The 15,549-nt window shown below is 40.3% G+C and overlaps 2 protein-coding genes across 2 annotated transcripts; both read right to left on the bottom strand.

Moving 5' to 3' along the window:
- Positions 1-726: 726 nt before the first annotated feature.
- LOC124059726 (extracellular calcium-sensing receptor-like) lies at positions 727-5,214 on the bottom strand. The gene is made up of 9 exons (XM_046389992.1): positions 4,767-5,214; positions 4,227-4,521; positions 4,001-4,087; positions 3,499-3,768; positions 3,024-3,230; positions 2,657-2,932; positions 2,096-2,323; positions 1,877-2,000; positions 727-1,798 (listed from the first exon to the last, which is right to left on the bottom strand). The coding sequence occupies exons 1-9, from the start codon at positions 4,997-4,999 to the stop codon at positions 888-890; spliced, it is 2,631 nt and encodes an 876-aa protein (XP_046245948.1). The 5' UTR covers positions 5,000-5,214; the 3' UTR covers positions 727-887.
- Positions 5,215-5,694: 480 nt separating this feature from the next.
- Positions 5,695-11,710, bottom strand: LOC124059727 (extracellular calcium-sensing receptor-like). Its single transcript, XM_046389993.1, has 9 exons — positions 11,530-11,710; positions 10,998-11,292; positions 10,764-10,850; positions 10,276-10,545; positions 9,734-9,940; positions 9,374-9,649; positions 7,820-8,047; positions 7,586-7,709; positions 5,695-7,507 (listed from the first exon to the last, which is right to left on the bottom strand). Exons 1-9 carry the CDS (start codon positions 11,637-11,639, stop codon positions 6,597-6,599), a joined length of 2,508 nt encoding a protein of 835 aa, XP_046245949.1. The 5' UTR covers positions 11,640-11,710; the 3' UTR covers positions 5,695-6,596.
- Positions 11,711-15,549: the final 3,839 nt, after the last annotated feature.

Raw genomic sequence — 15,549 nt, 5'->3', positions numbered from 1 at the left:
TTTTACTGTCAAACACTAACAAAGCTTAATCCGAAGACCACTAGATGGTAACAGCATGCTAGAACATCTTCTGATCTATTTTTCATTGCCCTTTTAATAGAGAGATACTGTATCTATGTGGCACACAATAACGATGAGGCTTTATGATAAGTCCTGAAGAAATGTATGTTAAACACAATACACCATTAGCTGTCTTGGTCTATCCGTATTTATATTGCCATGATCAGGGATAAGGGTTACATGTGTGATTCATTTCATTGATTTTGCACATTTCGTTCTTGAATACATACTGTTGCCCATTCCCAAGTTTACCTTCTGGCCAGTCTTTGTTAAAAGCAGAACAACTGATGACATTTCAAAACACTTCAGGATCACAGTCAGCTCAAATGCGTTTATTGGGTACAGTAGTTATGTCAGTGGTTCCTGCAATTCCTTTGTAATCCAGAAAAGTTGTTAGATTACTGACTGACTGTGACTATATTTAACTCAGAAGGTGACAGCAGATTTTTGTATGTAGGGTGTAAAAAATAAATGAGTTTCTTGTTAGTGAACATTAACTCCAGGCTAGTCAGTAAATGCAAATGATAATGTCAGATAAACCTAAAACAAATCCATATTTTTTTCAGATAAAGTAACTTGTAATATTAAGTTAATTTACTGTATGAAAACATAAGCATTTCAGGTTCAAGCGTTTACACTTAAAGTATGCCCTGGAAGAAAGGAATAGCTTGATCCAAGTGGTAAGAGATTTCTGAATGTATTTGCTTGGCATATACCCTGCTTTGTCATTGTCTTAACATTGCTACTGGAAACATATTGCCTACCACCTGTATTTTTTTGTGTAGAGAAAAAAGACTCATTCTGTTTAATGAAATGAAGGACAGTTCTTATGTCTTTATACCTCGACCCATGATGGCTTTCTTTGTGTTCCTCTCTGGTCTCAGCTGGATTATGTAACATTTGGGTCCAAACAGTGCTACCAAGAGACCAAAACTGGAGGCCAGGATGGCAAATACCTCCACTGCATCTGCATATTTTCCTGGTGAGCTGACATAAGCAGGGACAAAGGCCACCCACACAGCACAGAAGATCAGCATGCTGAAAGTGATGAGTTTGGCCTCATTGAAACTATCTGGAAGTTTTCTTGCTATAAATGCAATCAGAAAACTGAGGACGGCCAGGAAGCCAATATATCCCAATAAAACTGCAAAACCAACTGTGGACCCAACAACACACTCATAAACAATCTTATCATTGTAGTATTGAGTGTTTTTATGAGGAGCTGGGGAGGCAGATACAATCCAGGCAGTGCAGATTCCTGCCTGAATAGAAGTGAGAACCATGACTGTCCCTCTCTGCTGCATAGCACCAAACCACTTCAGACTGGCTCCACCTCCTGGTTTGGAGGCCTTGAACACAGCCAGGACCACCACGGTTTTCACCAGGATACATGAGATGCAAAGCACAAAACTGATCCCAAATGCTGCATGTCTCAGCTGGCATGTCCACAGCGTGGGACGACCGATAAACAGCAGTGAACACATGAAACATAACTTAAGTGACAACAGTAACTGAAAACTCAGTTCTGAATTGTTGGCGCGTACTATAGGTGTTCTCCGATGACAGATGAAGATGCCCAGGACAACAGCACACACACATGTGCCCAGCAAAGATGTGGCCGTCAAGCAGATACCCAGAGGTTCATGGTAGGAGAGAAACTCTGTTTCCTTGGGAACACAGTGGTCACGCTGGAGGCTGGGCCAGAAGTCCTCTGGACAACTGGTGCACTCCAATGAGTCTATGAAAAGAGGAACAGTTTCAAGATACACTATTACATTATATCTCCAAAGTGCAGTATTAAGAATTGAATACCTACTAGTCTCATTGCTGATCTTTCCCTCAGAACAAGGGATGCAGTCAAAGCAGCACACAGGTTCCCCTTTCTTTCTGGCCATGCGGGTACCTGGAGGACAGCTCTCACTGCACACTGACCGGGGTGGCTATTGGTGAAAACGTAATATTGTATTCTTCCACATTAACTGACAGTGATATTATTAAAAAAAAACTGTCAGAACTGTCAAAAATCAGAAGTAACCTTTTTTGATTCAAAGTTCCAGTAGATTTTGTCTGCATCAATTGTGAGTTCTTCACTTTTGAAGGCTGACTTCTTAACCTCACCCACATTCTGAAGTTTAGTTGTTCCATCAGGGAGCCACAGCCAGTTCATGATATCATATATTGGTAAGGCATCACCATTCTCATCAAATGACACTTGATCACCAAATGGTGTGGTGAAGTTGACCTTTTCCAAGTAATACACAAGCTATGTTTTTCAAAATAAGGGACAGAGGTAAACTTTAGTATAGTACTAAACTTGGTATCGGATAATCAAATTAAATGTTACACTTACAAACATATGAAGATACTGATACAATTTCAAATGTTAAAGTGAAAGAACATGTCTGCGTAATGTCTGTCCTGATCCACTGCTATCTCCCAGCAATAGGGAAACCCTTTCAGCCATTTCCTTAGCACTACATGATTAGCCATCTCAGATTGCTGAATTTAAAGCTATACTTCAAATGCAACTCCACAATGGATACTAAAGCTTATGATTTCATGACATAAACAAGTGTTGTGTGAATTGATATCATACCTGCCATGGCTCCAGTTCTTTCAAACTGCCACAGCTGTGTCCTCTGAAAGGCCCTCTGCCTGGCACACAACGCAGCATGTCATCAAGGGCATATGCCAGTGCATACACAGCCTTGTACACATTGTACTCTGGCCTGAGGTCTGAAACATCCAAGAAGTCAGTCTCCACACTTTCTAGATCTTCCTGTCCAGTGCACAATGCTCCCCCAGCATCTACCCAACCTGCTGGAGGTGGTGCAAATCTACACTGAAATGTGTATTCCCAAAACTGTTTCACCTGAAATGCAGTAAGAAATGTATGCTAACCAAACGAAACAACAATATATTGTTCTGACACACTGTCATCAGATTGTATGGTTAACCCTCACCAAGCCTTTTCCATAGCTGTTGTTATGATGTAGGTCAGGATGTGTTTGTAAGAGGAATTCCCTGAGGCCTGGGATTTCTCCTCGACGGATGGCGATACCCAGTGTGCCAGCCAGATGTGGCACCATGCGGGGAGTGTGGAACATTGTGGCTGCTATCCAAGCTTCACTGGCTATCCACTGCAGGCCTGTCACATTCTGCCTCACCACCTATATTTTATTCATACCAAATGAAGAAGTTAATACTGCCAGAGAACTAAAGTGCTATGGCACTATTATGAGCAAAGTAATGCATCATTATAACTGAGTTTGGTGTAATTAGTCTAAGTAATATAATTTTTGTAAATAACAGTTTAGTTAACAGTTAAGTCAAATTAAATCTGTTTTACACAGGGCAATATGTATCTTTCAGTGTTATAAATAAAACATTAAGTTCTACAGCTAAATTAAGTTATAATTACGTTATATCATGTCCTACCTCTTCCATGAGATTGATCACATTACTCTCATGTGCAAACACAATGACCACACGAGCTGTTGATTTCTTCATTACATCCACAATCCTCCTTAGTTCAGCTCGTCCATTGCTTGAGGGCAATGCCTCTTTATAAGCCAGACAACCTCCACCAGACAGAACAAAGTCAGATTGAAAGGATCGGGCAGCATGAAGTCCGTAGTCATCATCACTGGTCAACAGGCCAACCCAAGTCCAGCCAAAGTGGTTTAAAATCTGAATCATAGCACGGACCTGAGTGATTTAGAGTGAAGGGATTAGTCAACATGCTGAAATAATCTGTCTGTGAAAAACCTGTTACACAGGTTCAGCAATGGACATTGTTTAGTTATTGCTTTTCAGTTTTGCAATGTGAGACCAAACAACAAAAGAAGAACATATTTGTCATTGGAGTGAAGGGTTGTTCTTTCTCCGGAATGTTTCACGTCTTTCCTTTATGCATTCATTTTTGCTGATATTTGGTCACCTGGAAAGCATCACTTGGTATTGTCCTGAAGAAGGATGGAAACTTTTGCCGGTCACTCAGACAGGAACATGTGGCAAAATAACTCACCTGTAAAAGAAACACACTATCCAAGATTCTGCAGGTTCTTTCAACTTTTTATGGTACATTATTTCAGCTTTCAATAACATTGAAATTGAAATAAACATGAAAACGATCCAAAATCATAATTAGATGGTGTAAAACTTACCATAGGCACTCTGTACAAACCTAAGACACTTGAGATGGCAACAGAATGAGTGGAGGAAGCATCACCCACAATCCCCACTACTGGAGGGGTTCCAACACAAGTCTCGTCTAACATAAACTGCTCCTCTTGACCACTGACTAAGGACAATGCTGCACGAAATCCAATCGCTAGATTGACACAGTTATCATAAAGACTGTATCCCAGAGTCACATCAGGTAGCAGGTTGGAGTTTCTATTGATCTTGTCAATAGCAAAGGCCATGGTCATGGCGTGCCTGAACCCTGGAGTGTCAAGTCTAACACAAAAATTACCATGTTTGAAAAATACATCATGATATAGTAACTGACAACTACAGCTTTCACAAACAAGACAGTTATATAGAGACAATTATTTTAACAATTAAATCACAGTGCAAAATAACCATCATGACTAAAATAGAACAAACTTAATTCTTGTTATAACTGATTATCAAAACACATTTGACTAATCAGACTGATTTTCCCCATTTTCTCCTCTTTGTTGCTTCCCTGATAGACTCACCCGTGGCAGGTAGGCTGTTTTGGCTCTGAGGTGAATGAGAGGTCAGGGAAGACAGAAAAGAAGTGGATTTCAAACAGGCCACCTAGAACCACATCCCCAGCTTTGTGCATCCCACTTAGATGAAACTCTTCCAGTAACTGGCAGGAGGAGGCAGGCAGAGCGCAAGAAAAGTGGAAACACGACAGCATGAAATACACAAGCAGGAGCAAGGTGATATCAGAAAACGCCCACATGATTTTCCCAGTTTCCCTTGTCTGGACCAAGTAAGTTGTATTGCAATGTTGCCCTTTTTTATTGACTTGGGGTTGTTTAATCTTGCACTCCACCTATTTGGACATAAGCAGTAGTAGGGGCGGGGTCTAAAGTGCATTTTACTTGTAACTGATTTTTTATTAATGTAACTACTTAGTATAATCCCAATTCTTCATACATTACAAGAATACTAAATAAAACAAAATACACACATAAAACAAGTGCTCAGATTTCATCCACTAGATGGCAGCAGCACACCAAGACATTTGGTGAAATAATATATTTTTCATTGCCTTTTTATGGGAGGGTTATTGCATCTGTCACACTGTCAAACAGTAATTAGGAGACTTTAGATATGATCGGTTCTACAGAAATGTGTGCAAGACAGAATACCCCATTAGACTGGTCCATCCAATTTGTTTCATAAAGTTTCATACAAACACTGATCAGCGCCAAAGTTAATTTAATTACTCATACATTTACAGTGAGATGTTCTGCGGACAAACGGACATTGATATGGAGTTGATCACCTCGTTACCACTATCACAGCTTTTTTTCTTCACATTTTTTTTTGTTTAGTTCATTTAGCACATTTTTTGAACATATGCTGCAACCCACATTGAATTTTAGTGCAGTAGTAAATCACAGGAGAGTTATGGTTTGCCCTAAAGCTTTGTCAGGGTACAACATCAACAGACATGCAGTCTGGTGACATTTTCATCCAGTCCAGGCAGAATAATAACAATTACTCAAAAACACTGCCAGTAATTTGGGTATTTTAACTCACTTTCTGTTCAGTGTCTGTTTAAGAATCAATAACATTTCAAAACACTTAAGACTCACAATCAACTTTTGACTCAAACGCTTTTATTTGGTTGTGTCACTTTGTCAATGATTCCTGCAATTCCTTTGTAATCAAGAGAAGTCATACATTATTGTTAGACTACATAGTGACTGTGTGACATAAACTAAGAAGCATTTTGCATTTGCAAACAGTAAAAAAAACAGGGACTATATCTTTATGTCAACATCAACTCCATGCAGCTGAAAAACAAACTCATACAAAAGTCAGATGAACCAAAATGGACTGTATAATGCGTTTATTTGGTACAGTAGTTATATCAGTGTTTCCTGCAATTCTTTTGTAATCCAGAAAAGTTGTTAGATTACTGACTGACTGTCTGAAATAAACTCAGAAGGTGACAGCAGATTTTTGCATGTGGGGGCAATAAAGAAATAAATAAATGTGTGTGTTGTTAGTGAACATTATCTCCAGACTTGTCAAAATTAAATGCAAATGATAATGTCAGATAAACTTAAAATAAAAGCATATTTTTTTCAGATGAAGTAACTCTATTAAATTAATTTACAGCATGCAAACATTTAGACTTAAAGTATGTCCTGGAAGAAAAGAATGGCTTGATCCAAGTGGTAAGAAATTTCTGAATATATTTGCTTTACATATACCCTGCTTTGTCACTGTCTTAACATTGCTACTGGAAACATATTGCCTACCACCTGTATTTTTTTGTGTAGACAAAAGAGATTCATTCTGTTTAATGAAATGAAGGACAGTTCTTATGTCTCAGCACCTCGACCCATGATGGCTTTCTTTGTGTTCCTCTCTGGTCTCAGCAGGATTATGTAACATTTGGGTCCAAACAGTGCTACCAAGATGCCAAAACTGGAGGCCAGGATGGCGAATACCTCCACTGCATCTGCATATTTGCCCGGTGAGCTGACATAAGCAGGGACAAAGGCCACCCACACAGCACAGAAGATCAGCATGCTGAAAGTGATGAGTTTGGCCTCATTGAAACTATCTGGAAGTTTTCTTGCTATAAATGCAATCAGAAAACTGAGGATGGCCAGGAAGCCAATATATCCCAACAAAACTGCAAAACCAACTGTGGACCCAACGACACATTCATAAACTATTTTATCATTGTGGTACTGAGTGTTTTTATGAGGAACTGGTGAGGCAGATACAATCCAGGCAGTGCAGATTGCTGCCTGAACAGAAGTGAGAACCATGACTGTCCCTCTCTGCTGCATAGCACCAAACCACTTCAGACTGGCTCCACCTCCTGGCTTGGAGGCCTTGAACACAGCCAGAACCACCATGGTTTTCACCAGGATACATGAGATGCAAAGCACAAAGCTGATCCCAAATGCTGCATGTCTCAGCTGGCATGTCCACAGCGTGGGACGACCAATAAACAGCAGTGAACACAGGAAACATAACTTAAGTGACAGCAACAGCTGAAAACTCAATTCTGAGTTGTTGGCGCGTACTATAGGTGTTCTGCGATGACAGATGAAGATGCTGAAGACAACAGCACACATACAGGTGCCCAACAATGCAGCAACTGTCAAGCAGATACCCAGAGGTTCATGGTAGGAGAGGAACTCTGTTTCCTTGGGAACACAGTGGTCACGCTGGAGGCTGGGCCAGAAGTCCTGTGGACAACTGGTGCACTCCAATGAGTCTGTTAAAAGAGAGACAGTCTTGAGATACATGTTTATATTATATTTCCAAATTGCAATATTTAAAAATGAATACCTACTAGTCTCATTGCTGATCTTTGCCTCAGAACAAGGGATGCAGTCAAAGCAGCACACAGGTTCCCCTTTTTTTCTAGCCATGCGAGTACCTGGAGGACAGCTCTCACTGCACACTGACCTGGGTGGCTATAGGAGGAAAAAAAAAAATCAATATTGTGTTATTTTGCAACATTTTACAATGCTGTAATCAGTCATCCATGGGCTAGAAAATCAATGTCTAAGAAATCATTTGTAACCTTTTTTGATTCAAAGTTCCAGAAGATTTTGTCTGCATCAATTGTGAGTTCTTCACTTTTGAAGGCTGACTTCTTAACCTCACCCACATTCTGAAGTTTAGTTGTTCCATCAGGGAGCCACAGCCAGTTCATGATATCATATATTGGTAAGGCATCACCATTCTCATCAAATGACACTTGATCACCAAATGGTGTGGTGAAGTTGACTTTGTCCAAATAATACACCAGCTATATGAATATCGGAATAATGGATTGAGACAATATTAAATATTAATATTAAAATACAATAAAACAACATACAAAGCATATGACTCAAATGAACACAGCAGTACCTTCTTTTCACTAATCAAATTGCATGCTGTACATACATATTAAGACATTAAAGAGATCACTTTTTGGTAGATGTCTGAAATATTCTGCACTAACCCAAACTTCAATCAAAAAATCCAAATGTTTAATCTTTAAACTTCATTTGCTTTTTTCATCATGTCGTTGGGGTGGAGCTGGACTCTCTCTGATGGTGGTGTCAGAAAGGAGGATGCTGTCTATCTTGGACAAAGTCTTCCACACACTCCGCAGTGTCCTGATTAGGCACATGAGTTCTTTCAGTGACAGACTGATTACACCATGATGCTTCACAGAGCGCCACAGGAGGTCATTCCTATCTGTGGCCATCAGGTTTTGAACTTCTTCCTCGGAGTGTCAAACACTCTGAGTCAACTGACTGGGGAACTGATTGTGCAGTTTCATTGCATTTACTACAGTATTTTGCACACATGCCTTTTATATTTATTTTATATTTATTTGTATATTCTAGATATATTTTTCTTTCTATTTTTATTATAATTCGTGGGCTTATAGATTTCTAATCCTGATTGAAGTAACTGTAACAAACCCAATTTCTCCCAGGGATTAATAAAATATTCTGATTCTGATTTTTCTAAGGGAACCAGGGTGAAGCTTACTTCCCGGAAAGGCTTATGAAATGTGTTATATCGCAGAACTTTGTTCAACACCTTCTTCAATGTCTTTTTTGCAGTCCGGTTAGTTTATCCACTACCTGTCTGTGTCACTGTAATGCAGAACAGCCTTCTCCTAGGAGATGTCCTTCAGCTAAGGGATTGCCCTGCACATTAAAACCTAGTGAATCTACATTGCTGTATATTGTTGATGTAGAAAGATGTGGATGCAAGCGTGAAAGAAAAGCACACAAATAACTCTGTCGAATGCAAGAATCACCACAGTACCCTTCATCTCCTCTTTTTTTTTTGATGAACATGTGATGTGATGAAAATGTACCCAAAACTGAAGTGTGTGTTGATGAATTTTAAAGGTGCAATATAAAATTTATTGCTAGATGTCACACTAGTGCAACAACAAAGAAAACTAGGAAAACAAACAAAAAAAAAAAAAAACAGAGATGCTCCGACAGCAACACACATGACAGTCTCATAACATATTAATTAATCCTACACTGTAAATACTATAGTGCAGGTAACATTTAACCACATGATTTAGCCATTTCAACAGGTGGTGTGTAAACTGATATCATACCTGCCATGGCTCCAGTTCTTTCAAACTGCCACAGCTGTGTCCTCTGAAAGGCCCTCTGCCTGGCACACAGCGCAGCATGTCATCAAGGGCATATGCCAGTGCATACACAGCCTTGTACACATTGTACTCTGACCTGAGGTCTGAAACATCCATGAACTCAGTCTCCACACTTTCTAGATCTTCCTGTCCGGTGCACAATGCTCCCCCAGCATCTACCCAACCTGCTGGAGGTGGTGCAAATCTACACTGAAATGTGTATTCCCAAAATTGGTTGATCTGAAATATATTCAAAATACCCTTTTATAAATAATCATAGTATTCCTGCCATTACTAGATCAGGTTGGATGATTAAACTCTCACCACACTATTTCCAGAGCTGTTGTTGTTGTGTAGGTCAGGACGTGTTTGCAGGAGGAATTCCTTGAGACCTGGGATTTCTCCTAGACGGATGGCGATACCCAGTGTGCCAGCAAGATATGGCGTGAGGTGGGGAGTGTGGAGCACAGTCGCTGCTGTCCAGTCTTCACTGGTCATGTACTGCAGGCCTGTCACATTTTGCCTCACCACCTGTGCATTATAGTAGATATACACACTTTCATGCCACTAAAACATCTAAATGTCTAGTCTTCTCAATTATACAGAGTTTATATAGTTATGTTGTCTTTCCATTTGTGCACAAATGCGTGAATGTGGTTGACACAACTGATGAGCGGAGTTATGTATATCTTTCTAAATCGAGTTTGCCTTTGCCAAATAGCAGGTGTGACTTACTCAAATAAATATATTTTACACAGATCAACATCATATTGTAATTAATCTTTCAGTTTGTCAAAAAAAATGTAAGCTTTTATCACTACATTTACTGATAATCTTTATCCTATGAGTTTGATTTCATGACTAACCTCATGCAAGAGGTTGGTCATGTGAGTCTCATGTGCAAACACAATGACCACACGAGCTGTCGATTTCTTCATCACATCCACAATCCTCCTTATTTCGTCTTGGTCATTGCCCCAAGGTAAAACCTCCAAATAAGCCAGACAACCTCCACCCAATTTAGCCAGGTCAGATTGGAAGGATCGGGCAGCGTGAAGTCCATAGTCATCATCACTGATCAACAGGCCAACCCAAGTCCAGCCAAACTGTTTTAGAATCTGAATCATAGCACGCACCTGAGTGAATACAGAATGTGAAAGGATTAGAGTACAGGCTGAACTATTCTTTGACAGGAAAACCTGCTCAACAGGTTTAACAAAGGACCTGGCTTAATCATTGTGTTTCAGTTTGCTGTGAGATCAAACAATCAGTGACAAAAAATGTGACTGTTGCTTTACATGTTTGACATGCTTTGTTTTTTTGCTGCATTTTCATTTTGCTGATATTCACTCACCTGGAAAGCATCACTTGGTATTGTCCTAAAAAAGGATGGAAACTTTTGCCGGTCACTCAGACAGGAACATGTGGCAAAATAACTCACCTGTGAAAGAAACACACTGTGTATGAAGTCTTTCAAGCTCCATAAACTTTTCAACATTGATTATCTCATGTTTAAAATTGATATTAAATTTGAATTTAAAACAAAATGATCCAAAACTATTCTAAAAAGGTAATGTGAAAAACTTACCATGGGCACTCTGTACAAACCTAAGACACTGGAGATGGCAATAGAACGAGTAGAGGAAGCATCTCCCACAATCCCCACTACTGGAGGGGTTCCAACACAGGTCTCGTCTAACATAAACTGCTCCTCTTGACCACTGACTAAGGACAATGCTGCACGAAATCCAATCCCTAGATTGGCACAGTTATCATAAAGACTGTATCCCAGAGTCACATTAGGTAGCAGGTTGGGGTTTCTGTTGATCTCATCAATAGCAAAGGCCATGGTCTGTGCCCGTCTAAGTCCTACAACATCAAAACTAACACAAAGAATGCCACTACTATTGAAAAATACCCAATAAAAAAACAAACCATACACTAAATCTGCTGACACGTATACTACATATTTTGCAAACATTTATGACATTTTAATAATAATGATTATTACAAAATATGTGATATGTTTAATTTTATTCTATTCAATCTAATTCTTTTAAAATACATTGCACTAAAGGGACTGATTCTCCCCAGTTTCTCCTTTTTTTTTTCAGACTCACCCGTGGCAGGCAGGCTGTTGTGGTTCTGATGTAAAAGACAAGTCAGGAAAGACTGTAAAAAAGTGGATCAGGAACAGCCCACCTAGAACCACATCTCCAGGCTTTTGCATGCCATTTAAATGAAAATGTTGCTGTAACTGGCAGGAAGAGGAAGAAAGAGGGGAGGACTCAGCATAAGAAAAGAAATGATACAACAACATGAAATACACAAGCAACAGCAAGTTGAATTCTAAAAATGCCCACATGACTTTCCTCTTGTTTACCCCTTTTCTGAGCCCAGTCAGTTTTATTGTTATGTCATACCCTTTCTATTGACTTGCATCTTTTAATCTTCAACACCACCCACTAGGGCATAAGCACAACTAGGGGCAGGGCCTAAAATCCCTGTATGGCCATTTTCCTTACCACAAATTTAAGTTGTGGATGGCGGTTATGATTAAGATCTACTAAAATGTAAATTATATTCATTGCAGTCTTTCGTGATAATTAGTTTTTGTTTCTAATGTCGCATGAAGTGGTCTGACATATCTGATATGTGAGGTTGTAGATGCTTTTGATACTTTTTCATCTACTTGTTGTTGGTTTAAAGATTTTACAGATTCATTCTGGAGTTTAATACCTGATCAGACAAATATGTGTCTCAGAGCCTTTTTATACTAAGTATACTTTAATATTTACATGTGTGACAAGTATATCAAATTCATCTCACCAAAGGCACAATTCAGCCTTTAGTGTGTGCATTTATGAACAGAACTGGTGACAAAGTGCAGCTTTGCCGGAGTCCAACCCTGACTGGGAATAAGTTTGATTTACTACTGGCAATCCAAACTAATCTCTCACTCCAACAATATAGAGATTGGGCGGTCCACAACAACAGGCCTTTCACCTCATATTCCCAGAGAAACCCCTACAGGATACTTCAAGGAACACAGTTCTAAGCCAAGTCCACAAAACACAAGTAGGCAAACTCCCATGCCCTCTTCAGCACCCTTGCAGGTCTGTAAAGCTGGTGCAGTGTCCCATGGTCAGAACAAAAAATGCATTGTTCCTTTTGAATCCCAGGTTTGACTTATGAATGGAATCTCCTTTCCAGCACCCTGGTGTAGACCCTTCCCAGGGCAGCTGAGGAATGTGAATGTACCCGGCTGGGTACCGAACTTCGGTTCTTTTGTAGCACCAACCGAAAAGCTTCGGTAGTACCGAGTAGTATGCCTCGTCTTTAGGTGCCAAGTTTGGGGACCCAGAGGTTTATCACGTGATCAAGACCTGATCATGCTGCTAGCGATGTGTTGGAAACTGTAGTTGTGTGTGTCGTCGAACCGGTTAAAAAAATGCCATCGAGGTCAAAAGTGTGGTTCCATTTTAGCAAGACTGATGCCAATAGAGCGTGATGCAATATATGCAAAAAAGTCATTATTGCTAAGGCTGGCACCACAACTAATTTGATGAAGCACCTGACCGTGCACAGAATCAATTTCAGAACAGAGAGCAATGTAACGCTAACTTCAGATATTAGTGTGTAGCTTTATTTTATGGCTATGTCGCTAGCTAAATCAAAAGCTAACTAAAGATTGACAGTAACAGATAAAGCTTAGCTTCTAAAGATGTGCTCATCAATTGGGTCGGCTGGTTAAACAGCTCACCTAATGCGACAAAATTAACAAACAAAATTACTTGTTGGGATCTATCCCGATTGTCTTTTTTCTTCCTCTTCTTCTTGTTTCCAGAAGAAGCCAAAGCTCTCTGCCCTTGAGGAGCTATTTGTTGATGAGGACATGGCAGTTGAAGTAAGACAAGAGAACATTCTCAGCACCACAGGGAAGATTCAGGAAGAGATTCAGTGGTACAGAGGTCTGCCATCTACCCTAACCTCAGTGAATCCAGTGACCTGGTGGTGGAATGTGAGGGACACTATGCCAATGCTATCAAACTTGGCAACCAGGTATCTCTGTGTGCAAGCATCATTAACACCCTCAGAGCTTACATTTTCTACTGCTGGAGACACCATCAGTCAGGAGCGAGCTTGTCTGTATCCTGAGAAGTGAAGGTATCAGTATTGGTACGAGTATCGAAAATTTTTGATTGATACCCAGCCCTACCCTTAGTCCCTTCTTGTTAGTTCTTGTAATACTCCTTCTTCAGTCTCAGCAATGGCAGTGCGAAACATGGCCTTCTTGGATTCCATGTCCCCTACCATTCCTGGGACTGCAACTCCCACCTGCTTTAGGTGGGAGTTGAAGACTATCCTAACAGAGTCATGAGCCAGACTTTCCCAGCAATTCCCTAACTGTTTGCTTAGGTCTGCCAGGTCTATCTGGCATCTTCCCCTGCCTCTTGGTAGGTGGAGAGCCTATCACTCAAAGAAACTCCAAAGAACAGGAAAGTCTAACTCCTCACAAGGACGTTGGCTCCAGAGCCCAAGCTGTGCATAGAGGTGAACCAAAATATATACAAGTATATTTGCCTGACAGTATCGCTCAAGCCCATGCACAATGTCAGGCTCCTTCACAGCCAGAGAGGTGACTTTCCATGTACAGCTAGCTTCACCAATTGGACCACCAAGTTTCACGCTTGTATCTGCCGCACAGTCCACACTGGGGTGTGTGCTCAGCCCGGCCCTTTTCACCCTGTTCACACATGACTATTCTGCTATTCATTCCAAAAATATGGTTGTGAAGTTTGCAGATGACACCACATATCGGACAGTGATGACAGTCACTACAGAGAGGAGATCCAGCACCTGACAGGATGGTGTACCTCTGGAAAGGGGTACAGGAACATATATATATATATATATATATATTGTCAAGGCTGAACCCCGATGCAGAGTCTAACAATGCTGAGGTCTGAGCAATAGTCTTTATTTACAGAAATCAAAAACTTAACAAAACAGCTTCCACTTACTGTGGCAAGGGATCATAAAAAAACTATGGCAATAATTCCTGGCAAAAACATAGCATGGCAAGGAATGGCAAGACAAGGTTATCCTGGCAAACTGAAGACATACAAAACCCTGGCATGGAGCTCACAACAAAGTAAAAGTAATGCTAACGCTCTGACACAGGTGACTGGGAACACAAGGACTAAATAGACAAGACAACGAGACACAGGTGACACACATTAGGAGGGAGAAAGCAATCAAGAAAACCAAAAGCAAAGCTACCTGAAGACAGGACACACAGGGGAAGTGAAGTGCTTTTCAAAATAAAACAGGACATGACAAAAACCTTGAACATAATACATGGAAACACAAGACACACATGGAACATGACAAGGAAAAAACCAAAAGACAGAGAACCAAGACGTGACAGAAACCTTGAACATAAAACATGAAAACACATGAAAAACAAACATGAAACATGGCACATGGACTCAAACATAAAACATGGAAACACACGAAACATGGCACATGCATTCAAAAACAAAAGGACAGAAAACCAAGACTTGACCAAAACGTGAACATAAAACATGAAAACACATGAGAGACAAACATGAAACATGGCACGTGAACTACCAAAATCAAAAAGCAAAGAATAACCAAAGCACCAGGCATGACATATATATCTTAAGATATATCTTAGGTGTGCCTTTTCATATTATGTGTCTTACTGTGTGCCTTAAGCCAAGAGCTGCAGAATAAAATTCCATTGCTCCTTGCATAATGGAAATAAACTTTCTTGATCTTGATCTTGATCTAGACTGCACCTGACCGAATTCCCCACATTGGGCCCAGCCACCAGGCATTCAGCGACGGGCCCCTTCCCCAAAAAACAGCTTGTCTTGGGAGATTCTACTGGGGGCAAACTGATCATAGTTTGCTCTTCACAAAATAGCTCCTGGGATCATGAGAGTGCTCAAACCCCTCCACCACAGTAAGGTGGTGGTTCAAGGGGGGGCCCAATAAAGTTGTGTCTGTCTAATTTTCAATTATGTAAATTAAATTATTATACTGTTAGTCAAATATTCATATGCATGCAGATCTGCTTCATTCACGAATCCAGAAAGGGCTAGGCAGACCAG

The sequence above is a fragment of the Scatophagus argus genome, chromosome 5, assembly GCF_020382885.2.
Source record: "Scatophagus argus isolate fScaArg1 chromosome 5, fScaArg1.pri, whole genome shotgun sequence".
In the NCBI taxonomy this organism is placed as follows: Eukaryota; Metazoa; Chordata; class Actinopteri; family Scatophagidae; genus Scatophagus; species Scatophagus argus.
This window is presented reverse-complemented; position numbering and strand designations above follow the sequence as displayed.